The sequence below is a fragment of the Pogoniulus pusillus genome, chromosome 8, assembly GCF_015220805.1.
Source record: "Pogoniulus pusillus isolate bPogPus1 chromosome 8, bPogPus1.pri, whole genome shotgun sequence".
Lineage (NCBI taxonomy): Eukaryota > Metazoa > Chordata > Aves > Piciformes > Lybiidae > Pogoniulus > Pogoniulus pusillus.
The window spans coordinates 40,119,244-40,144,018 of NC_087271.1; the positions used below are offsets into that span (position 1 = coordinate 40,119,244).

General features: G+C 49.4%; 1 protein-coding gene across 10 annotated transcripts in view; it reads right to left on the reverse strand.

The window, feature by feature from the left end:
- ACBD6 (acyl-CoA binding domain containing 6) overlaps positions 1 to 24,775 on the reverse strand; it is a 97,633-nt gene that overhangs the window by 20,740 nt on the left and 52,118 nt on the right. For 4 of the 10 annotated variants that reach the window (XM_064148176.1, XM_064148174.1, XM_064148179.1 and 1 more), the window contains exons 6-7: positions 24,622 to 24,711; positions 1,111 to 1,217 (exon numbers count right to left, since the gene is read on the reverse strand). The exons of 1 other annotated variant lie outside the window; for it this stretch is intronic. In XM_064148176.1, coding sequence (XP_064004246.1) covers positions 1,111 to 1,217; positions 24,622 to 24,711 — 197 coding nt within the window. Of the gene's footprint in view, positions 1 to 1,110; positions 1,218 to 21,650; positions 22,059 to 24,621; positions 24,712 to 24,775 lie in introns of those variants that run through there. 5 more of the 10 variants (XM_064148175.1, XM_064148181.1, XM_064148182.1 and 2 more) reach the window with 2 other exon arrangements.

Here is a 24,775-nt window from a genome sequence, read left to right on the forward strand (position 1 = left end):
AAGAGGCAAATCGCATCCTCTCAACTAGGCACAATAAAGCACAGCCTGAGGAGCCCGAGATGCTGCCTCCTGATCCTGCCTGTAGGGCTGCATAATCTACTTTACCAAATGTCAAAATTCAGCACTGGAATTGGCAAAAAGGGGGAAAAGAAAAATAAAATCAGCCCCGCTGGTTGCTGGGCTGAGGGCTGTGTTAAAAGGATCAGGCGGAGGTGGTGGGCCGAGCAGTGGGGGAGGGCACGGGCTAAAGGAGTGGGTCTAATCAAATCAGTTTAAAAAGCTGCAGGCTCCCGGAGCTAACCCTGCCAATCAGGCAGGCAGCAGGAGCATGTCTGCGCACACTAAAGCGGGAGCGCGTCCTTGAACCCAGCTCCAGCCTCCCCCCGGCCCACGCCGCCTGGGGACCCAGCACCTTCCCTAGGCAGCGGGAGCAAAGCCCAGGATTAGGCACCCTCCTTAGCCCTGCTCGAGTGGAAGTCAGCCTGGCAAAGGCAGCTTGGCTGCTTCCCTGTGATTAGAGGTGAGCTTATGGGATTAAGCTGGCAAGGCTCGGAGAAATGGTAAAAAAACACCCAACCAACCAACCAACCCAACCACCAAACCAAACCAAAACCAACCCAACAAAAGGAGAGACAAAAGGCAAAACCCTCCCCGTGACAAATGCTGTCGTACTGAGGCTGGCAGCTGTGAGATGCATTACTAACCTCTGCTAATGACTGAGGGCACTGAAGCCCCTTTAAAATGAATATTCGCCAGGAATTACACGGGTAATCTAAAGGGATTATCCTGCTGCCTTAACAGGTCCATGAACTAAACGTTCAAATGGCCTGCACCAGTGTTTGCATTAAATTTTGACCCAAATCAACCCTTCTGCTAAAAGCTGTGCAGAGCCAGATCCAGGTTTGGGAAGCAGGTGTCTGCTTCGAGCCGGTGCTCCCACAGATTCCCCCACATCCTCCCATCTCTGGCGCTCCCGGGAGCCAGCAGCCTGCCCGCAGCCAGGGAGAGGCTTCAGCACAAATGCACACTCAGAACAGGAAGCAGCAAGCATGAACCCAGTCTGCCACATAACCCAGTCCCGGTGGCAACAGCAGCCCTGTTCAGTCTTACCTCCAGCCCTCCTTCCCTTGGGGACAGGGAAGGCACAGCACGGGCAGAAGGAGCTCTGCCGCAAACAGCAGCTGAACCCAAACGGTTCTGTGCCTCAGTTTTCCCACCTGTGAAATGGGGAACATGTCAAGTGCCTCCCAGTGGACACGGACAGGAGGGGAGTTAAGCTGAAGCAGCTCTGTGTGTCTGACCAAGGCTCAGCACTCGGGTGGCTCTGGAGAGCAGGAGCCACAGAGTCACAGAACCAATCAGAGTGGAAGAGCTGGGTGCTAGGTTGGACTGGCTGAGCTTGGAGGTCTCTTCCAACCTGGCTGATTTGATTCAACTTGATTTGATTCTATTCTAATTCTATTTCTATTTCTATCCTATCCTCCTTACAGACTTCTCTATGCTAACTGTAACCTACAACAGCAACAATGTCTTGCAGCTGAAGGAGCCCAGACCAAACCTGAGAATATCACTTCAGTCTAGTTTCATTGAGGCAGCTCTAAAACAAAATACCAACTGAGCTGCTACCTTCCTTCTCCATCCCAGCTGCTAAGAGAAGCTTTCCAAAGAATCACAGAAATCACACAAGCACAGAAACATTCAGGTTGGAAAGATCCTCAGGCTCACCCAGTCCAACTGACAACCCTACTCCATAAGGTGCACTCTGAACCATATCCCCAAGCACCACATCCAAACCACTTTTCAACACACCCAGGGTCAGTGATTCAACCACCTCCCTGGGCAGCTCGTTCCAGTGCCTGACCACTCTTGCTGGGAAAACCTTTTTCCTTATACCTAGTCTAAACCTTCCCAGCCACATTTTGAGGCCATTCCCTCTTGTTCCAGCACTATTTATCTGTGAGAAAAGACCAACACCAACTTCTCCATAACATCCTTTCAGGTAGCTGTAGATAGCAATGAGGTTTCCCCTCCCCTTTTTCAAACTAACCATCCCCAGCTCCTTCAGTCATTCTTCATAATATTTATCCTCCAGGCCCTTCCCCAGCTTCACTGCCCTCCTCTGCACTCACTCCTGCATCTCCACATCCCTCTCATGCCCCAAACCAAACACAGTAAAAGAAGCCACAATAAAAAAGAAGCCATGGAGCTTGGCAAGGCAAACCCTTAACCACAAGAGTGTCCCTGCAGGTGTAGGACAACCCACCCAGGGACACCATGCCCATGGGGTGGGCTGCCAACAACAGCACTTTCTCAGTTTGGCGGTAACTCACACCAGCAAATGCATTTGCACTTTTCAATGAGGCCTGGAGCTTAACCAGGGATTCAGAGCTTCAGGTTCATAGCAGGATTTAAATAGGCAGAAATCATATTCATGGGTCTATTACCAGAGAACACCTGTGGGACATGCTCATATTAACTGCTCTGTGCTACAGCTACCAAGGATGTGGGAGTAGAAAGGAAGACCTCTCACAGAGTTAGCTGTTTCTGCTGCTGCCCTCTTCAAGGCAGTATGAAGCCTGCTAGCTGTGTGAAACAAACACTCAAAGAGCAGCTGCTACCAGAAAAGTTCCTCCAGAAAGCCAGCAATCCATCCACCATGAGCTGGGAGCGTGCAGCCTGCAGCAGAGGAGGCTCAGGGCAGAGCTCATTGCTGCCTGCAGCCCCCTGCAGGGAGGCTGTAGCCAGGTGGGGTTGGGCTCTGCTGCCAGGCAAGCAGCAACAGAAGAAGGGGACACAGTCTCAAACTGTGGCAGGGGAGGTCTAGGCTGGATGTTAGGAGGAAGCTGTTGTCAGAGAGAGTGATTGGCATTGGAATGGGCTGCCCAGGGAGGTGGTGGAGTCTCTGTCCCTGGAGGTGTTCAAGAAAAGCCTGGCTGGGGCACTTAGTGCCATGGTCTGGTTGCTTGGCCAGGGCTGGGTGCTAGGTTGGGCTGGATGATCTTGGAGGTCTCTTCCAACCTGGTTGATTCTGTGATTCTATAACTCACCCTACTGCACCTCTTGGTCAATCCACCAAGCCTCCCAGCACCTAAACCAGAACAGAAATGATGGCTCAAGAGCTTCAGTTGTACAAGCCCTACAGACCTAAGCATACCTACCAAGAGAATGCAAAGCTCATGCAAGTAAAGCCCCAGCAGATCAATGTCTGCTGCCTAAGGAAGGCTGGATTTGGGTATGAAAATGCACCAACTGCTGTCTTTCTCCTGGCTGACAGGCAGCAAGGTAAGGAAAAGCTGTGCAGTACCTGAGGGAAAGTGGTGTTTTTTCCTGAACACCCTGTTACAGGAGACACCTTCCGAGGAGAATGGGTGAGTGTGGATGTGATGGTCTGGGTGTTACCTGCCCCCTCCCACTTAAGAAAATCCCCCAGACTAGACTCAGTGGCTGGAAATTAAAGAATGTAGCTTTATATTTACAAGCAGGTATTTACAATCTCTACAGCTACAGACAGAAACAGACAAGTTGAAAAGGTAACACAGAAACACAGCAGCCCTCCCAGCAACCAGAGTCCCCAGGAGGGGCTTCCAACCACCCTAACACCTCCTTTCCACCCCTCTACCTTATCCCAGACTTTGCCTTACATTCAAGGTGAGTTTGGAGAATGGGCCAGGGGGGTTAGGAAGCAAAGGGGTTAGCAGGTTAAAGAGAGAAAGGAGGCAGCCAAAGCAGATGTGTTTTCTATGTTTGTGTTCTTGTCTTTATCCACCTCAGCAAGCCTGTGAGTGCAGCAGACAGCAGCACTGTTTCCTTTTCTCAGCCTAGCATCTCATTCTTCTCACCAGAATACTCTTAGCTATCTTCAAACCAGCACAGTGGACTTTGCTGCAAGCAGAACTTCTGGTTCAAAACCCACTCCTTTTGCTATCTTATTTGCTGTTCTGCCAAACTTACCCCCCTCATCCCAGCTGTGACCCTGTGAAGGGAGCAATCCCCAGGTCCCTGTGATTTGATGCAGTTGTAGCTGTCAGCAGAGCAACTGTGCAGCGGCATAAAATTCCAAGATAGATAGCTTCACTTGGTGGCTTCTCACACCTTGAGTGCTCAGGAGACAATACCCTTCCCTGAGAAGAGGCACAGTACTACAGAGCTGTGGTACATATTAATTTCTGAAAGAGGATTTTAATCATGCAACGTCCTCTGCAGTCGCACAGGATTTAATCTCATTGCTGACAGTGGGTGATGGGGGAGCATGTTAAGTGGAAAAGTTGTATTCAAGACCTCCTTGCAGATATATGCTACAGGCAGTCCCTTGGGAAGGGGAAAATGACCCAAACCTGTCTCTCTCTCACTGATGACTGACCTGGCCCAGGGCTCTGAGGTACCCAGGCACTCTCAGGGCAGAAACAGAGGCACACCCCCAAAGCTGTGTGCAAGGTTCAGGTATGTGTATTGATGCAGCTGGCATTTAGCAAGGCTTACTTCACAAATATTGATTTATTAATCTAGGCAAGACCCAGGGATATATGCACACAGTATTCCCATGTTACTTAGAGAAACTGAGACACACACACAAAACCTGCCTGACTTAGTCAAGGTCAAACGAGGAACACAGCCCACAGCCAGAATTAGTTCTCAGGATGCTGAGCTCCTGGCATGCTGTGACTGCTAGGACAGGACATGCTGTCCTTTTCTACACTAGGTCTTCCCTCTTTTTGTGACATCTGTCTTCACCTAAGCCTATGTTTAGTGTGAATCTGGCCTTCATTTAGTAATCTGGGAATAAAAAGTAATGAAAAGCTCAAAGCTGAGAACCATAAGCTCTGAACCAAGACTCTGGCAGCTGCCAAGACCACCTACCACCACTGGGCTGGCACACGCCTTCTGCATGGTTATCTTCAGACTTCCCCCACCCACACTGAGGACCACACGTAGGCAGCTTTGCAAGTCTTGGTCAATTAAACCTCCCTGGGCAGCCCATTCCAATGCCAGTCACTCTCTCTGCCAGGAACTTCCTCCTAACATCCAGCCTAGACCTCCCCTGGCACAACTTCAGACTCTGTTCCCTTCTTCTGTTGCTGGGTGCCAAGGCAGATGAGCCCAACCCTACCTGGCTGAAGCTTCCCTTCAGGCAGCTGCAGACAGCAATGAGCTCTGCCCTGAGCCTCCTCTGCTGCAGGCTGCACACCCCCAGCTCCCTCAGCCTCTCCTCACAGGGCTCTGCTCCAGGCCCCTCCCCAGCTTTGCTGCCCTGCTCCAAACACCTTCCAGCACCTCAACATCTCTCTTGAATTGAGGAGCCCAGAACTGGACACAGCACTCAAGGGGTGGCCTGAGCAGTGCTGAGCACAGGGGCAGAAGAACCTCCCTTGTCCTGCTGCCCACACTGCTCCTGAGCCAGCCCAGGATGCCATTGGCTCTGCTGCCCACCTGGGCACTGCTGCCTCAGCTTCAGCTCCTCTCTCCAGCACCCCCAGCTCCCTCTCTGCCTGGCTGGTCTCAGCCACTCTGTCCCCAGCCTGCAGTGCTGCTTGGGGTTGCTGTGGCCAAAGTGTAGAACCCTGCCCTTGGCCTTGTTCAGTCTCATCCCATTGGCCTCTGCCCACCCATCCAGCCTGGCCAGGTCCCTCCAACAGCCCCACAGCAGCTCCTAGCTTGGTGTCATCTACACACTTACTGATGCTGGACTCAATCCCCTAGTCCAGATCATCAATAAAGATACTGATCAGGAGTGATTTTTTATCCACAAATACACAGAAAATGCTGTTTACTTTTTCCTTCCCCAAAATCAAACTCACCCTATCTATGATGAGATTTTAATCTGTTTTTAAGAGGTGTCTGATAAATGCTGTTTTCCATTCAGATGTACTCTGACACAAAAAACCTCAACAACAGAAAAACAAACCCCAAGCACCTAACAGTCAAACTGAGAAGAAATATTTGGCTTTTTTCCTAGCCTCATTCCAATGTAAAAAATTAGGAATGTGACTAAATGAGGTTAAACTCCATAATTAAGTAAACACAGACAGACATCATGTATCTGATCAGCAGAAAGAAGAGCTAAATTTACTATAAAGGCTGTATTCAGCTGCAAATGAACATATTTTAATGGCTACTAACTAATGAAAATCAACCTTTCCTTAGAAAAATAACCAAGAACTAGATTTAAATTGATTATTAAATCAATTGAATCAATCCAACCTGTCAGAATCTCCCTCCACAGGGTCAATGCCGAATGAAAGCTGCTGCCTGTACGGTCTGCCCACAGAGGAAACAACACAAATTGGTTCAGTGCCAAAGGTTAGTGACAGCACAGCACCTTCACAGCACATCCACCCAAAATCCCACCAGATGCTGCTGAGTCCTAATGCCTGCACAGCCCTCTCCCAAACTGAGTGCATCCATTAACACGTGGAGCCCATTACCGCACCTCACTTGCCTGCATTAAGTAACCAAACTAACCACTAAAACAGTGGCTCCCTCTAGCAGTCTGACCCATTTCCAAAGTCCAACGAAGCCAAACTGACTTTGATTTCTTAGGGGAAAAAAACCCAACAACCCAAGTGTGTTTAAATGTGAAGCAACCGGTTGCAGCACTGCAGGATTAGTTGGATGAAGCCTTCAGCAGATATAATCAGCTTAATGGCAACAAAGATCACAGCGCAGTCAGCGCAGCTGTGACACTCAGGAGCACTTCACTGAAGAGGGAGGCTTGCACAGGGCTGAAATGGTCCCGTTTATTTCCAGCCTGTCTTTTTTTCCCTCTCTCTATCTGCGCAGTCAACATCCCCCATCAGCTCCATTAGCATGAAGGAATTAAGGAGGGAAATGGGTAGGGTGGAGCAGTTTAGGTCGGCGGTCAGCACACTTGCACAGCCTCAGAGAACTCAATTAAATGGGGAAATCAAGTGGTGCCAGTTGTTTTCCAAACTCAGGTTAATGTTAACTTCATCCCCACACTGCTGCGGGCTAAAGGGCTCCTGCTGTCTGACAGAAAGGGACGCTGGAGGAGCCCTGCTGCTCCTCTCTTTGGATACTCCTACGGGGATCCTTACTCTGAGGTTATTCTAAGTATTCTAGGCTGCATCAAGAGGAGTGTGGCCAGTGGGGCAAGAGAGGTGATTCTGCCCCTTCACTCTGCTCTTGTGAGGCCTCACCTGTTGGATATAGCAATATTAAACTCCCCCCTGAAAGGGGGACTGCACTCACCTCGAATGCTGCAGCCAGTCCTGATGTCCCCATCATAAGAGGGACACAGAGCCCTTGGATCAAGTTCAGAGGAGGGCCACAAACAAGATGAGATTGTTGAAGCACCTCTGCTATGAGGATAGGCTGAGGGAGCTGGCATTGTTCAGCCTGGAGAAGAGAAGGCTGTGGGGGGACTTTAGAGCTGCCTTCCACTACCTGAAGAGAACCTACAGGAAAGCTTGAGAGAGACTTGCCATAAGAATGTCTAGCAACAGGACAAGGGGGAATGGTTTTAAGCTGAGGGAGGGTAGGTTTAGACTGGACCTTAGGTAGAAGTTCTTCAGTATGAGGGTGGTTAGACTCTGGGATCTTGCCCAGGAAGGCTGTAGATACCTCCTCCCTGGAGGTGTTTAAGGTGAGGATGGATGAGGCCTTGAGCAACCAAGTCAAGAGGCTTCCTGGAAGCCCATGGCAGGGAGGTTGGAGCAGATCATCTGTAAGATCCTTTCCAGCCTAGGCCATGCTATGATGACTCTCACCTTCCCACCAAAGGACTGAAAGCAAACATGACTGCCCTGCTACAACACTACCTGCATTGGCAAACCCATTGCTTCACATTCTACCTTGTCTCACTGCCAGACTGCAAACAAAATACAGCAGAACATGAGAGGTGTGAGGAGATTTCAGCCTGCCCTGAAGTAACTAAGAAACACTGTTTCCTAGGCTTCTTAAAGCCTTTCTCCACCAGATCCAGAGAGCCACCTCTGGCAGGTACTGTTAGGGAGACAAAGCTGGGGAGGGGCCTGGAGCACAGCCCTGTGAGGAGAGGCTGAGGGAGCTGGGGGTGTGCAGCCTGCAGAAGAGGAGGCTCAGGGCACAGCTCATTGCTGTCTGCAGCTCCCTGAAGGGAGGCTGTAGCCAGGTGGGGTTGGGCTCTGCTGCCAGGCACCCAGCAACAGAACAAGGGGACAATGCCTCAAATTGTGCCAGGGAGGTCTAAGCTGGATGTTAGGAGGAAGCTGTTGGCAGAAAGAGTGATTGGCATTGGAATGGGCTGCCCAGGGAGGTGGTGGAGTTGAACACCTGGAGGTGTTCAATAGAAGCCTGGCTGAGGCACTTAGTGCCATGGTCTGGTTGACTGAACAGGGCTGAGTGCTAGGTTGGAGGTCTCTTCCATCCTGGTTGGTTCTATGATTCTACGAATCTGTTAACACACACAAACAAGCAGTAAGTCCTAATCTATTCAGCACTAACTATTCTTTTTCTCAGTTTTGCTTCCCCCAGCAAAAAATCCCCTGAGATGCAGGTGAATGCATTCCTGACTGTAAACAGCTGAGGACACACACAGAGGACTCACAGCTCTGTTATCTGCAAGAAACCAATGGACAGAGGTGGCAAAAGGACAAACTCCTTGGAAACAAGACACTTGCTGTAGAGCTTGTTAAAGTCTTCTGCTCTTTGGAGCCTTCTCTTCTCCAAACTGAATGGCCTCAACTCTCAGTCTGTCCCCAGAAGCGAGGTACTCCAGCCCTCTGATGATCCTCACAGCCCTTGTCTGGACCTGCTCTAACAGCCTGATGTTCTCCTTCTGCTGGGGCACATCAGCTCAACACCCTGCTGTCATTCACCAGCAACCCTGGCACTTCAGCATTTCTACATGGATATGGAGAAGGCTCCAAGGAGACCTTACTGTGGCCTTTTGGTATCTGAAGGGGGCTTACAGGAAAGCTGGGGAGAGAGGTTTTAGGGTGTCAGGTAGTGATACGACTGGGGGGAAGGCAGCAAAACTAGAAGTGGGTAGATTGAGATTGGATGTTAGGAGGAAGTTCTTCACCATGAGAGTGGTGAGACCCTGCAACGGGTTGCCCAGGGAGGTGGTGAAGCCCCAGCCCTGAAAGTACAGGCCAGGATGGATGTGGCTCTGAGCAACCTGATCTAGTGTGAGGTGTCTCGGCCCACGGCAGGGGGGTTGGAACTGGATGATCCCTGAGGTCTCTTCCAGCCCTGACAATTCTAAGATTCTAATTTTTTAAGTGCTAGACAAATAAGTACACTCTGAAATGGGAAATGTTATTTACAGACTACCTGGCACTAAGCTCCCAAACCCAGCAGGATCACCAGGAGGCCAGACTTGCACATGTCAATTCCATCACCTTAGGAAGCTTTCAAAGTTCTGCTTTTTGTGATTCTACATGGAGCCATTACATGAATTAGTTGCAAAAGGGGTGGGGGAACACACAGGAGGAGTGGTTAAGAACAGCAATACACTCCCGTGAGGACATTTAGAAGCATCTGGCTCAGAGAAAGGAAAGAAAAATTAATCATGCTGGCAGGGGAAAGGAAAAACCCCAACCTGGCATCAGCACAGCCACCCTGTCATAAGGCAGGTATTAATAGTGTGAACCTCCAGGGAACACTCAGACATCTGAAGGATCCACTTGTTGGCTATCACGGAGCAAGCAGGTCTAACTGACGCCTCTGAAACCTTCTGAATCCTAGGCTGAAACACTGCTTGGGAGGGTTTTTGTTCAGTTTTTGTTTTCCAGAACAACAAAAGCCCCAGTGCTAAGGGGCAGACATTTAGTGCATTTGTTGTTCTTTTTTGCCTAGTGGTACCAGAAAGAGTGCACAAGGGAGGACAGGGCACCTTGCTCTTTATCATCAGCTACTCTTGGCCACAGCAGAGTGGAGCAATGTCCAGCAACTGAGCGCAAAGACAGCAGCTGCTGAAGCTGTGGGTGTTAGGGAAAGATTCATTCCTAGAGAAGAGGAGGCTCTGGGGAGACCTAATAGCAGCCTTCCAGTACCTCAATGGAAGGCTGGAGAGAGACTGTTTACAAAGGCCTGTAGTGACAGGACAAGGAGCAATGGCTCCAAACTAGAGAAGAGCAGATTTAGACTGGATGTTAGGAACAGGCTCTTTACTATGAGGGTGGTGGAACACTGGAACAGGTTGCCCAGGGAGGTGGTTGGGACCCCATCCCTGGAGATCCTCCAGGTGAGGCTTGACAGGGCTCTGGGCAAACTGATCTAGTTGAGGATGTACCTGCTGACTGCAGAGAGGGGTGGACCAGGTGGCCTTCAGCCCAGCCCATTCTGTGCTCCTAGAAGCAGGCACCTCACGTCAGCAGACTCCGACAGCCTCAAGCAGACCTTTGCCATGCAACATTCTCTAGGCCTGTAGCTTGGCTGCCCAGGAGCTAGGAGGGGCACAAAAGGCAAATGAGCTGAACAGTGGCTATCTTGAAAAACAGAAGTAGGGAAAAGGATCTTGCCAGAACAGAAGGGGAAAAATGTGCCTGACCAAGCTACTGCAGCAATGGGGCCATGCCCTGATACTGCATCTCAAATATAACTTCTCAAGCTTACAGCAGGATAGAAAGTTGGTGGCAGCAAAAATAAGTAGAAATCATATTTTCAGGAGAATTTATTTAGCCAACAAAACAGGGTCAGACTCCTCCTTTTTTCCTACCTTGATACCTCTCCAGAGCCACAGCAATCCTTCCTGCCTAAGGCACAGGAAGCAAACACAATAAAAGAACCACTAATCTGCCTGGATATGGGAAATGAGGAGTGCTGCTAAGAGCACATCAGACACCCCCAGCCTAATCTGCTATGCCTTTCCTGATCTCTTGGACCAACTCCAGACTCACGGGACACACAGCTGACTCACTGAAGTGTAGCAGCAGATACAAAACATGGGGCTCAAAGACAAAATGCTAATTGAAAATCACCAAGCTGGATGTTTAGAGGCTATTTGATGATGCAGGAGGTGCTACCATAGGAGCTAACACGCAGTCACATCAAACAAGACAGGCTGTGGTTGGCAAATGTAGATGGGTAAGTCCCAAGCTAGGGAATACTGTGCAGATATTTAGTTTAGAAACAGCAACGTTTAAGGGCTGGGTGCTAGGTTGGACTGGATGATCTTGGAAGTCTCTTCCAACCTGGTTGATTCTATGATTCTATGTTTTTACCCTGGAGACCAGTGCTGTGCCAGCTGTTTCCAGTAGATAGGCACAAGGTGGAAAGCATCATCCCTCCAGATATGCAGTGCCACTATTAGTACCATTCTCTGCTCCAATAAACAATTTTGCAGCTGGATGGCTGTGGTTTTAAACCACCCTATCCCAAGAGGAAACCTTTTCTGCACTGGGTACAGCTGTGATGGATTCCAATGCAAATGAAGCAATTTTCTCCTCTTCCCTAGGAAAAGTTTCCCATTTCTTCCCCATCACTGACCTGATCTCCCTGTGGACTTTGCTAAAGTGCATCACTTTCGGAGCTTTCTTTTAACTGATGGCAGAAAGGGACACATTCAGCCCTAAGACAGATGCCAATACAAGTCCCTGTGACTTTAGCAGGGAATTCATGTCTTTATCCTTCAGCAGAAGTCCTCAATAATGACTCTTTGCTATCCTTTAAATCCTGCTTAAGACTACTTCTGCCATGCCCCTCTGTGTCACCGCAGTCTGGCACTGCGTGGGGAAGGGATGAGCCAAGAACACCATTTTTCTGCTGATCTCTGTTTTGTTCTCTTCCTTCCATTCACTCAACCTTTCCATTTGCACTACCAGTTTCACTGTATCTGATGCCAAGATGATCTCTCTGGGATGGTCTCTGCACTCACTTGATGCCTTGACTGGCATTTCTACTGGCTACAACAGACAAAATAAGATGGAAGAGCTGATTAAAGCTGCCAGTACAGACAGACTGAGAAGACTTTGGGAAGACCTTACAGAAGCCTCCTAGTAGCCAAATGGGGCCTACAAGAAAGCTGGGGAGGGACTTTGTAAAAAGGCATGTAACACAAAGATGAGGGACAATGCTGCTGAAGGACAGAAGGGTAGGTTTAGGTTGGACATTAGGAAGAAATTCTTTACTGTGAGGGTGAAGTGGAACAGGTTGTCCACTCCATCCCGGGAAACATACAAGATAAGGCTTGATGGGGCTCAGAGCAACATGGTGTAGTAGGGGACAACCCTGCTTACTGCAGAGGTGTTGGACTAGATGACCTCTTGAGGTCATCTCCAACTGAGTCCATTCTGTGATTGTCCATGTGCCACTTTACAGGGCTGCCTTGCTTGTTGCATGAGAAGGTATCACAAGCATCCACTTAAACCAGCTGATGAGTGCAAACTGACCACATCCATGCTTAACTTTGCCATCTGAGAAGTAAAATGAATGATTCAAAGTCACCATAGCTCTGAGTTTTTCCTACTGCTGTCAAACACCCAGATTGAAACTGACTTCATGGTCTGAATTAACCTCTTTTACTTTACAATTAGGACTGGAGGTGAAGGAGGATATGATCACTTCCTGTCAGACAAAAACCAGAATCACAGAACTGTCAGGACTGGAAGGGATGTCCAGGATCATCTAGCTCCAACCCCCCTGCCCTGGGCAGAGACACCTCATACTAGATCAGGTTGCTCAGAGCCTCATCCAGCCTGGCCTTAAAAACCTCCAGGGATTGAGCTTCTACCACCTCCCTGAGCAATCTGTTCCAGTGTCTCACCACCCTCATGCTGAAGAACTTCTTCCTAACATCCAATCTGAATCTGCTTTTGCTTCACTCTGCCCAGTCCTATCACTACCTGACATCCTAAAAGTCCCTCAGCAGCTTTCCTGTAGGCCCCTTCAGATACTGAAAGGCCACAATAAGGTCTCCTTGGAGCCTTCTCCTCACCATACTGAACAGCCCCAGCTCCCTCAGCCTCCACAGGAGAAGTGCTCCAGCCCTCCGATCCCCCTCCTGGCCCTGCTCTGGACACGCTTCAGCACGTCCACATCCTTCTTGTAATGCGAGCTCCAGAGCTGGACACAGCACTCCAGGTGGGGTCTCACCAGCATGGAGCAGAGGGGATTAAGCCATGAAAAATGGATCATTTGCAATTGCTGTGCCTTAACTTTACAAATCTCCTCCAGGTCTGACCACTGGAACTTGAAGCACAAAGCTCAATTTCATACCCCTTCAGAAGCCAGATTACCTTGCAATCCACGACTCTCACTTGAAAATGTCCTCACAACAGCAGCAGGGATAAGTCACCCACAGAGAAGGTAAGCAGGCAGCTTTTGCAGACCTGGCTTCTGACTCAAGATTTCACCTACACAACAGGAACATGATTAAAATTTGTTGTTTTTTTTTTTTTTTTTAAAAAAAGGAAAAAAGGGAAATAGGAAATCGAAATTTCCTGCACACAGGAAAAGCAGCTTCTGGCCAAGAGCAAACAACTGTCAAGGCTTCTCTGCAGCACATTCTAGCCCACTGATTTCTGAAACACCTCTCTTGTCTTCCTTCTGTGTTGGAGAAAGTCAACCAGTCAAAGCTCCTTCCTGACTGCTTTGTTCATTAATAGCTCTCTTGCTTTGAGGGGCATGCTGAAAGTGGCACTGCTCATCTAATCATCAAGCTAGAGAAGGAAAATGGCTATGGACAGAGCTGGCCCTTTCCTTCTCTCCCAACACCTCACACACACAAGGCTCATCACTAACTGTGCTCAGCCTTTGTGCTGGCATCAGCGACACAAGGGGGTTTCTCTAGCATGCAGCTGCATGGCAGAGAAGCTGCCTAGAGGTATATCCACCTCCAGCCACTCAGCTCCATCTCTGTGCCACTGCTTCCCATGGCTCTGCCACACACATCTCTGTGCCACCACTTCCCATGGCTCTGCCACACAGCCACAGCTGCCTGGGGCACAGGCGTACTACGAACCAGACCTCCAAAACACTGTTGCCCTCCTGTTCCTTTCCCCCACCTCACAAAACACTGCTGGGTGTACAGTAACGGAAGGAAATATCACAGAGAGGAAGAAAAACCCTCCATCAGTTAAAGAAACCTGCAAACCCCTGTGTCCAAGCATCTCCTTTAGAGCAGCCACTTTTTTCTCTGCAGGGCAAGTAATTGCAGTGCCACGGCAGCAGCAGCACCGTGCATCAGAGGAGGTGACAGCGCTTCCAGGGGCACTCATTGTAAGCACACTAAATTCAAGACTGTACCCCACAAATTAATTCTTCAAGGGTAAGAGAAGCCAGCTGGCTAGAGCCCTTACTGCTAACAGCTAGAAAAGACCCACTTAATCCCTTTGCATTTTTATTTGTAGAAGATAAAGAAACCTTTCTTTCACTAATAGTTTCATGCTTGTTTCATCTCATTTTATCTGGACTGCAGGATCTGTTTAATTTCATTCGCTCGGCTTCCCAAGGATCTTAGAACTACCATATTTTGGTAACCTTGTTATACCCATGAGATAAAAAACTGATTCTTTTTGGTCTCACCATTTCCCAAATGGGAAAGCAAGGCAGAAAGACATCAAGTGACCTGCTTGAGGTCACGCTAGAATTCTGTAGCAAAACTGGGCAATTAGAATCACAGAATCAGTCAGGGTTGGAAGGGGCCATAAGGAGCAGCCAGTTCCAAGCCCCCTGCCATGGACAGGGACATCCTACCCTAGAGCAGGCTGCACACAGCCTCAGCCAGCCTGGCCTTAAACACCTCCAGCCATGGGACCTCAACCACCTCCCTGGACAACTCACTCCAGGCTCTCACCACTCTCATGCTGAACAATTTCCTCCTCACGTCCAGTCTGAATTTCCCCACTTCCAGCTTTGCTCCTTCTGGGCAGGGATGAAGCAGGAACACACAGACAACACAACAGCAACTCACAGAGTGAAGCCACCAGCTTGAAAGGAGGAGGCTGAGGTTGTGCTGTGAATGAGGGAAGCAGTATACAGTGCAATGAGAAATAGCATACAGGAACTGCACTTGTACACTTGCTCCTTACACAGTGTCCACACAGTGGCAATGCCCGGCAGTGGAAAACAAGAGGTGTTTTCCAGAGAGCTTCAGAAGCCTGTGGGGGTACAGTAACCATTTCTACACACAGAAATATCAACAGTTGCTCACTGCCTTAAAACCTGCTCAGGTTTGAGCTAAACCTCTAAACCTGAGCAGTGGAGCTGAAGCATTTTTGGATGCTAACAGCTGCTTTAGGCTTATGCAGTGTTAATAGGAGGAGCAGGTATGTCAAACTAAGTCACTGGCTGCGTCCAAGCTGCGGTTTCCATCTCTCTTCCAAGCAGTGTTGAAGTACATTGGCAGAACAACATCCATCAGGGGTGTATCAAATGCTGACCACAGCAGTATTTGCCCTCTGCAAAGAGGATATAGCAGAGCAGTCATATCTGCATAAACATCGCATTAATAACAGCCTGGGTGAAGACTGCATTTAAATATTGCACTCCAGCTGCAGTACCTACTTACTCCAAAGTTCAGAGGAGCTTCTCTGCAGTACCTACTCACTCCAAAGTTCAGAGGAGCTTCTCTGCAGTACCCACTTACTCCAAAGTTCAGAGGAGCTTCTCTGCAGTACCTACTTACTCCAAAGTTCAGAGGAGCTTCTCTGCAGTACCTACTTACTCCAAAGTTCAGAGGAGCTTCTCTGCAGTACCTACTTACTCCAAAGTTCAGAGGAGCTTCTCTGCAGTACCTACTTACTCCAAAGTTCAGAGGAGCTTCTCTGCAGTACCTACTTACTCCAAAGTTCAGAGGAGCTTCTCTGGCTGCTGGCCTTGGCAAGTCTCGTAGTCCACAGCATGGGTACAGTGCAACGCCGCAGGTCCCAGCCCTCTTCTCGGCCTTAGGCACTGAGAGCTCAGTGCTGCAGTCACCACTCCAGGTCATGCTGTGCTTGGGGACGGTCCCGGGAAACCACCCACTGCTGCCACACACAGCCTTACAAAAGAGAATGTCTTGGAGGTGGGAGCAGAGGTGCTGACTGCTTTGCCGAAGAATGAGTGAGACCACAGTTGCTTCTGCTGCTTTCTCTTACACCACAAATCTACCTTAATGACTATTTACACTTTCCTCTTCCAACCTTCTCCTCTCCTCTTATGTAAACACACTATAAATACAGACCTGGCACGAAGCCCATCAATCCGCTGCTCAGCTTCCCCTGATCCTAAAGGTCCTTCTCTGGACAAGCTGTGATTTAGCTCCAAGTTCCTGTAAGCCTGAGCAATTTCTTCCAACCTCCATCAGCACTAATGTGACACATGCCCTTGTGCTACCAGTGAGAGACCTGTACCTTGGGAAACCTAACCCAAATTTCGGCATGACTTACGTGGACTTCTTTATGGGCATCCTCCTTCTGTGGTGCTCACGAGCCCCTGAAGGGTTCTTGGGAGGTTTTGGAGGGAACACTGACAAAAGTCACCCTAGAGCGTGGATGCCACAGGACTCTGCCCTGAACAAGAGCAGGACCTCTGGCCAGTGTCAGATAATCCGTCACTATAAGCTCCTTGTATCCAAGCCAGATATTTATTGCTATTGATCTGCCTGGTCCCAGAGAAAGACTTTTGTTCTCCCAACCCGGGACTTTGACCTCAATTAAGTTATGAATTTCAATCCGATAGACTGCTCCACTTACCCTGCTGCTCTCCCTGACTGGATTAATTAGAATTAGCTGGGCTGGGACTCACCCCAAGCGCCTCATGGATCATGTTATTTTAATAATAAATAAAGAGACAGCAGCAGCATACAAGGAAGGATTCTGAAAGATTGTTCATCCAAGAGCATCATTCAGAACCTGCCAATACTAATTTCTCCAAGTTTGATTACTTCAATTACTTCTTTTTATTTCTATTCATTAATTGAGCTTTATCCCCCATTACTTCAGTTCCCCAAATGTGCCCTTCCTATAAAGGAAGCAGGCACAGGCTTTGCTGTTACAAAGTTTTATTACTGCAGCTCATCAAAAGTCTAGTTACCAGGAATGGAAGAGTCATTAAGCATTTAATAATCTAATAGTGCTGAGAAAATAGATATATAATAAGGGAGGGGGAAAGGAAGAGGGGGACAAGGAAATCCTGTCCATTGCCATAAAGCTTGCACCCAGGGCTCTTCATCCAGACAGTTAACTGGCTGGTGGGCAAAGCCAAGCATCTGGAGAGGGGTCACTTCTAACGCCGGAGGAAATGCCTATCTCCATCAGGATACTCCCTGACATCACACTAGTGCCTTTGGAACCAGCCTACACCAGGCTGAATACCAAAGAAACTTGACTGGCAAGGGGGAGTTTCTGAACTAGTGAGTCAAGGCCCAATAGCTACATTATCCTTATTACTTCTCTTTCCCTAGGAAAGCAATTACATCCTTGGAAGATGTTGGGTTGCTCAGGACCACACTAAAATGGATTGTCTCCGCCAGCCATGTCAGAGACATACTAGGGAGTTATTGACCCATAAATGAGCACTTATTTGTCATGCTCATTGTAATGTTTAATTGGCTGGAACAGCAGAAACGGATTTAGAGGATGGAAGTTTACCAATTCTCCCACTGCTGGTACCCAGCTTGCAGGCAGCCAACTCCTAACTTGAGGGAAAATATGGCAGACCATTTCAGTACAACTCCACCATCACATAAGCTCAGAACTTCTCTCTGTAAGAAAACCTTCTCAGGACTGGCTGATTCCAGACAAACTGTGCCTCACCACAAGAGGACAGAGGACCCATTCTGACATGGGATGTTTAAGCTGGGACAGCCAACTAGCCTGCTAGGTGAACTAGAAGCTTACTCCAGGACAGGATTCACTCGTTTTGTTGCAAAAGGGAGCAACTGCACAGTCCCTCCAAAAGGCAGAAGGAAGGTGACGCTGGCTTTTGTTTCCCTAGGCAGACAGACACTGAATCATAGCATCAACCAGGGTGGAAGAGACCTCCAAGATCATTCAATCCAACCTAGCACCCAGCCCTGGCCAATCAACCAGACCATGGCACTAAGTGCCCCAGCCAGGCTTGGCTTCAACACCTCCAGGTGTTCAACTCCACCACCTCCCTGGGCAGCCCATTGCAGTGCCAATCACTCTCTCTGACAACATCTTCCTCCTAACATCCAGCCTAGACCTCCCCTGGCACAACTTGAGACACTGTCCCCTTCTTCTCTCGCTGCTTGCCTGGCAGATGAGACCAATCCCACCTGGCTAGAACCTCCCTTCAGGTAGCTGTAGCCAGCAATGAGCTCTGCCCTGAGCCTCCTCTTCTGCAGGCTGCATACCCCCAGCTCCCTCAGCCTCTCCTCCCAGGGCTGTGCTCCAGGCCCCTCCCCAGCCTTGCTGCCCTTCTCTGGACACATTGCAGTATCTCAGCATCTCTCTTGAATTGAGGAGCCCAGAACTGGACACAGCACTCAAAGTGTGGCAAGAAGAAGAGCAGCAAATGGGGGATAAGCCTCTGCATCCCCCAGCACACACTTACAGCTGCAAGTATTTTCCAAATGTCTCTGCTGAAATGGTCTTTCTCCCAGTAGGTAAAATCAGCATCTGCTGAGTGGTGACCATTTAACATTCAACCTGCTGCCAATCTACATTCCACAGAGAGACCCGCAGGAGAGACATGGAGCTGTGCCACTTCTAATAACTGTGTGACTGGCACCATGTCAATGCTTTAATGTAGAGAGCTACCCTCTGTCACTAAGCAGATCTCTCCTTTCTCTTGGCTAATGGCTTTCACACCCATTGGCAACAATGTCAAGACTGAAGGGGTATGAGCCTGCAGTCTTCTGAGATCTGCTTGGCAAAGCTGACTCCAGAAATATTGAGACAGGGGCTGGGAAGGAGGACACTATTGTGGTTAATAATTCTGTTCTCACTGCTTTGCTTTTCATCTCTGTTTAGTGTCTTGTCTGTGTGGCACTGACCCTTCCTACCACAGCAATGGCACAGTGGTGTCTGTAATGCCCTTTGCTTGCAGTGAGCATAACCAAACTCTCTGCAGCAACCATCAGATCCAGGACAAGGTCCCTCCTGACTTTATGAGGGGAAATTTATAGTGGAGACATTAACTGCAAGGGCACAAGGCTCAGACATCTTCCCTTTTAATCTCAGCCAGGTTTAGAGAATGATCATGACAGCAAAGTACTCTGGCAGCTGGCATCATACCTACAAGTGTGCTTGCACCCATCAACTCACCACCACTCAAGGTGGTGGTGGGCATGGACACACATACATATTCACTGGGGAGGGGGAAAGCAGCACAGATACAGTTAAGATGCCTCAGCATCTCCCTACTGATACAGAAAAAAATGGGCATGACACATATATGGTGCAGGAGGCAGGGAAGGGGTTCCTGTCTGGTTGAACTTCATCTTAAAGGTCTTTTCCAAACAAAAGGATTCTATGATTGTGTTTGCTGAGACCAGCTTCACTTTCAAGCATCTACACAACACCTCCAACACAAGGCTTGTGCAGAGAATCACAGAATAAGGCAGCTTGGAAGAGAGCTCCAAGCTCATCCAGCCCAACCTAGCACCCAGCCCTGCCCAACCAACCAGACCATGGCACTAAGTGCCCCAGCCAGGCTTGCCTTCAACACCTCCAGGTGTTCAACTCCACCACCTCCCTGGGCAGCCCATTCCAATGCCAATCACTCTCTCTGCCAGGAACTTCCTCCTCATCTCCAGCCTAGACCTGCCCTGGCACAGCTTGAGACTGTGTCCCCTTGTTCTGTTGCTGGTTGCCTGGCAGCAGAGCCCAACCCCACCTGGCTACAGCCTCCCTTCAGGTAGCTGCAGACACCTAAAGGTGTACAACTAAAGAACGAAGCAGTTCGTACCTTGCTGCGCAGTCCAAACGAGCAAGGCAGAAAAGAAACAAGCAGTGCCAGCCAGGCAAGCAGCTCTGATGCCTCCTTGGGTTTTTTATCCTACACAGACACAACCCTTTTAGAGGCAGGCAGAGAAACAGAACCATGCAAAGGAAACAAAGGCAGCAGGCCACCAATCTTGGCAGTCTTCGACACAGCCATCACTTCTGCTTCGTTTTCAGCTAATGGTGGGAATTAGTCTTTGGATAGTTGATAAAAATCAACCTGTCTCTGCTGGGCTAGTACCATGATCTGTGGCCCAGCAACTACTTCCAGTACAATTGATTTTCCTTTTTGGCAACCAATAGGCCAGTCAATAATAATGTTGTTTGAGAAGGATTGAGTCATGAGGGAGATGAGCCCTCCCGGCCATTTATTATGTTTGTATTGTCTTCATTTGAAAAGATTCTGTCTTTTTTCCCCCAATGAGGACGTGAGTGCAGGTATTACAAGGGGACAGCTCCTCCACCTCCCTGTCTCCACAAGCCCTCTGACTCACAAGTGTGTTAGCATGCAAATAGAGAGGAGGGAAGCAGCTGGGCTGTCTGCTGGAGGTGTGTGACAGGGGGCAGGGAAAAAAGATAAGCTGAGGAGGCAACCAGACTCTGTCTGCTACTCTAGATGTCTTTTAGAAAGGAATAAACCCATCTAATTGCAAATCAGATGTTAACAGGTACAGATTCAGACAGCACTGCATGGATTGGTACAAGATACACCACTGGCACCAACTTGCTCTGCAGTCCGCACAGCCACTTGGTCCTGGAATCACAGAACCAGTCAGGGTTGAAAGGGAGCACAAGGAGCAGCCAGTGCCAACCCCTGCCATGCCCAGGGACACCCTACCCTAGAGCAGCCTGCCCACAGCCTCAGCCAGCCTGGCCTTAAACACCTCCAGCCATGGGGCCTCAACCACCTCCCTGGGCAACCCATTCCAGCCTCTCACCACTCTCCTGCTCAACAACTTCCTCCTCACCTCCAGCCTCACTCTCCCCACCTCCAGCTTTGCTCCATTCTCCCCAATCCTGTCACTCCCTGATAGCCTCAAAAGTCCCTCCCCAGCCTTTTTGTAGGGCACTTCAGATCCTGGAAGGCCACAAGAAGGTCACCTGGGAGCCTCCTCTGCTCCAGCCTGCACAGCCCCAACTCTTTCAGTCTGTGCTCACAGCAGAGCTGCTGCAGCCTCTGAGCATCCTCCTGGCCCTGCTCTGGACACTTTCCAGCATCTCCACAGCCCTCTTGTCATGGGGGCTCCAGAGCTGGATGCAGTACTCCAGGTGGGGTCTTAACAGAACAAAGCAGAGGGGCAGAATCCCCTCCCTGGCCCTGCTGGCCACACTTCTGCTGCAGCCCAGGCTCTGCTTGGCTTTCTGGGCTGCAAGTGCACACTGCTGGCTCCTGCTGAGCTTCTCCTCCAGCAGCATCCCCAAGTCCCTCTCCCCAGGGCTGCTCTCCAGCCACTCACTGCCCAGCCTGCATTTATGCTTGGGATTGCCCTGACCCAGCTGCAGGACCCTGCACTTGCTCTTGTTGAACCTCATGCAGTAACTGAGGGTGTGCTTGGGAGTGTCTAATAGCAGGTGCTGGGGTGTTTGTGGCCTCCTAGGAAGCCAGAGTTTTCCCTCCCCACTCCTCCATTCTTTTTCTGGCTTCACTTAAAATTCCTGCTGCTCCTGGCTGTGAATTCTTACAGGGCAAAGATCAAAAAACAAAAAAAAGAAATAAACATTAGGTCACAAAGCCTTGAAATGCTTCTGCAATTTATATCTGCCTGAGAACACAAACGTGTCTGCTTTCCCTGGGAACACACCTCCACGTGAACAGAGACCTTTATAAGAAATTCTCCTTTATTACCTTGGTGGGGAGGAAAAAAAATATTCAGAGATTGATTTTTTTTTTATGGCTATTATTAACCTTTTGTTACTGGCCAAAAATAATCTGGTTAGAAAATGTGCAATGCACCAAAAATAAAAAGAGGGAAGAAAAAATTAACAGAAAATTAATGTCATGGGGGAAAAAAAATGAGTCTCCCTTCAGTCTTCTCTTCTAAGAGACAGACTTCACCTGCAAAGCATCACAGAGAAGTGATTTTTCAGAGTGCTGCAGCAGAGCAGAGTTCCAGGTGAAGCACTCCTGGGCTGCCAGGGCCATGGGATGGGCAGGTGTCTGACCTCACTTCTCCCTGATTTCAAGACAAAGCTGTTCCCATGTGCACCTTGAACATCACTAGGCCCTGACTGAAATCACAGAATCATAGAATCAGCCAGGTTGGAAGAGAGCTCCAAGCTCATCCAGCACAACCTAGCACCCAGCCCTGCCCAACCAACCAGACCATGGCACTAAGTGCCCCAGCCAGGTTTGGCTTCAACACCTCCAGGTGTTCAACTCCACCACCTCCCTGGGCAGCCCATTCCAATGCCAATCACTCTCTCTGACAACAACTTCCTCCTAACATCCAGCCTAGACCTTCCCCAGCACAACTTGAGACTCTGTCCCCTTGTTCTGTTGCTGCTTGCCTGGCAGCAGAGCCCAACCCCACCTGGCTACAGCCTCCCTTCAGGCAGCTGCAGGCAGCAATGAGCTCTGCCCTGAGCCTCCTCTGCTGCAGGCTGCACACCCCCAGCTCCCTCAGCCTCTCCTCACATGGCTCTGCTCCAGGCCCCTCAAAAGCTTCCTTGCCCTTCTCTGGACACCTTCCAGCACCTCAACATCTCTCTGCAATTGAGGACTCCAGAACTAGACACAGTACTCAAGGTGTGGCCTGAGCAGTGCTGAGTGCTGGTTTAGCTGGCAGTGGGGCACACAAAGCCCCCCATTTGCAGTGGCTCCCCTGCCCCTTTTCTGAGTAAGGAAAACCTCCTGTAAAATCTGTCAGAACAGAAATCCCTGAGGTGTAAGCATGAAGGTGTCTCATCAGCTGCTGTGCTTCCTAATACCCATCCCAGCAGCAATTCTGCCCAGGCACGGGCAGGAAAGACTCTTCTAACACTGTGGCCCAGGTGTAAATAGCAGTGCAGCTGTGAAGAGGCAGCGAACACTACAGATGTGCTGACAAGCCCTGAGGCTCGCAGACTCCTGAGGCACCTCTCGCAAGGCTGCTTAAGGCCTCAGCAGCAGGAGGTAGCAAACTTTCCCCAGAGGTGTGTGTGTCTGCAGAGTGGTGAGGAGTGCAGAGCCAGGAAGTGCCCCAGTGGTAAAGAGCAGTCAATCACCATGTGACAGAAACACATTGGACTATTAGTTCCCAACGCGATGGCACTCACACAGGTCAGCCCTTAATTACAGCAAGCTGACAAACCCAGGAGCACTGACTCGTGAACACAGGCAGACCCAGGCTGGCTGGCTGCAAAGAGCCCCTTGCAAAGCAGCTGCTGAGCCCAGGCAGTTCAGAGCTTGGTCTATTAAGGTACTCTAAAACTGCTGCTAGTTAAGCTTTGGCCTCTCCAGGGGCTAAAAACACTGCTTTATGTCCAGTTAAGTCACTATGAGAAAGACCCTGAGGTGCTGGGGAGGGTCCAGAGAGGGACAAGGACTCTGATGAAGGGTTTGGAGAACAGGTCTTGTGAGGAGTGGCTGAGGAAATTGGGATTGTTTGGTCTGGAAAAAAAAGGATGCTGAGGGAAGACCTTTTTTGCTCACTACAACTACCTGAAAGGAAGTTGCAGTGAGGGGGGTGTTGGCCTCTTCTCCCAAAAAACAATTGTTAGGATAAGAGGAAATGGACTCAAATTGTGACAGGGGATGTTTAGGTTGGATATTAGAAGAAAATTCTTCACTGCAAGGGTTCTTAAACACTCGGACAGGCTCCCCAGGGAGGTGGTTGAATTGCCATCCCAGAAGACGTTTAAAAGACACAGAGATGTAGTGCTGAGGATTATGATTTAGCACCAGACTTTGTAGAGTTAGATAATGGACTTGATCTTAAAGGTCTTTTCCAATTGAAATGACTCGGAGTCAAACTGTGCCAGAAAAGGAGGTGAAGTGGGTATGTGAGGCTGAAAATGGCATCAGCCATTTGGCTTTGCCCTCAGCCTGCACTGAGATCCTGCTGCAGGTGTAAGATGCTCACCATAATGCAAGCTGAAGCAGCACTGACCCTCGTGCCAAACCCAGACAAGTATGGGATGCTTTTATGCTAAGCAAAGACAAGGTTCTCTTTGCACTAGTCCATAAAGTCCTGCTGTAAGTGGGGTGTTAGAACAGACTTTATGTGGGAAGCTACTGAACAACTCATACACAAGAAGCCTCTCCTGCCATCAGCACCATGGTCACACTGGAAGCCACAGTCACAGAATCACAGAACGCATCCAGCCAGAAAAGAACTCAAAGCTCATCCAATCCAACCACTGACCCAGCACTGAAGGGTCAGTACTAAACCATGTCCCCAGACACCAGGTCCACACACTGCTTAAACCCCTCCAGAGATGGTGACTCCACCACTGCCCTGGCAGACCATTCCAAGGTTTGATAACCCTCTCAGTGAAGAAATAATTCCTAACATCCAGCCTGAACCTCCCCTGGTGCACCTTGAAACCATTTCCTCTAGTCCTGTCAATCAAAAAGCTTCACTGCAGGTTGAAGTTTCTGCAAGGAGTGAAAAAGGGCCCTTATGAAGATGTATTTCAGCCAGCCCCATTCTGCTGTTTCCCTGTTACCTTCCTTTGGATGTTCCTCTCTATGGTAAGTGCTCCTTAGAACTTGCTGTGGAGCTTTGGAAGGATTCAGTTTCACATCAAACATTTGTTGAGGGGGCTAGGTAACAACATATCAATCAAATTCAACGTTTTACTCCTTTCTTACCTGGCTGTTAACTTCAGCATCGTGCTGTAAGAGCACTGAAACCAGCTCCTTGTGTCCTCTGTCGCACGCCCAGTGGAGCAGAGCCCGGCCCTGCAACATCCAGGAGAAAATGAACAGATCCCCACACAGAAACACTGCCTGAAGTACTAAGCAC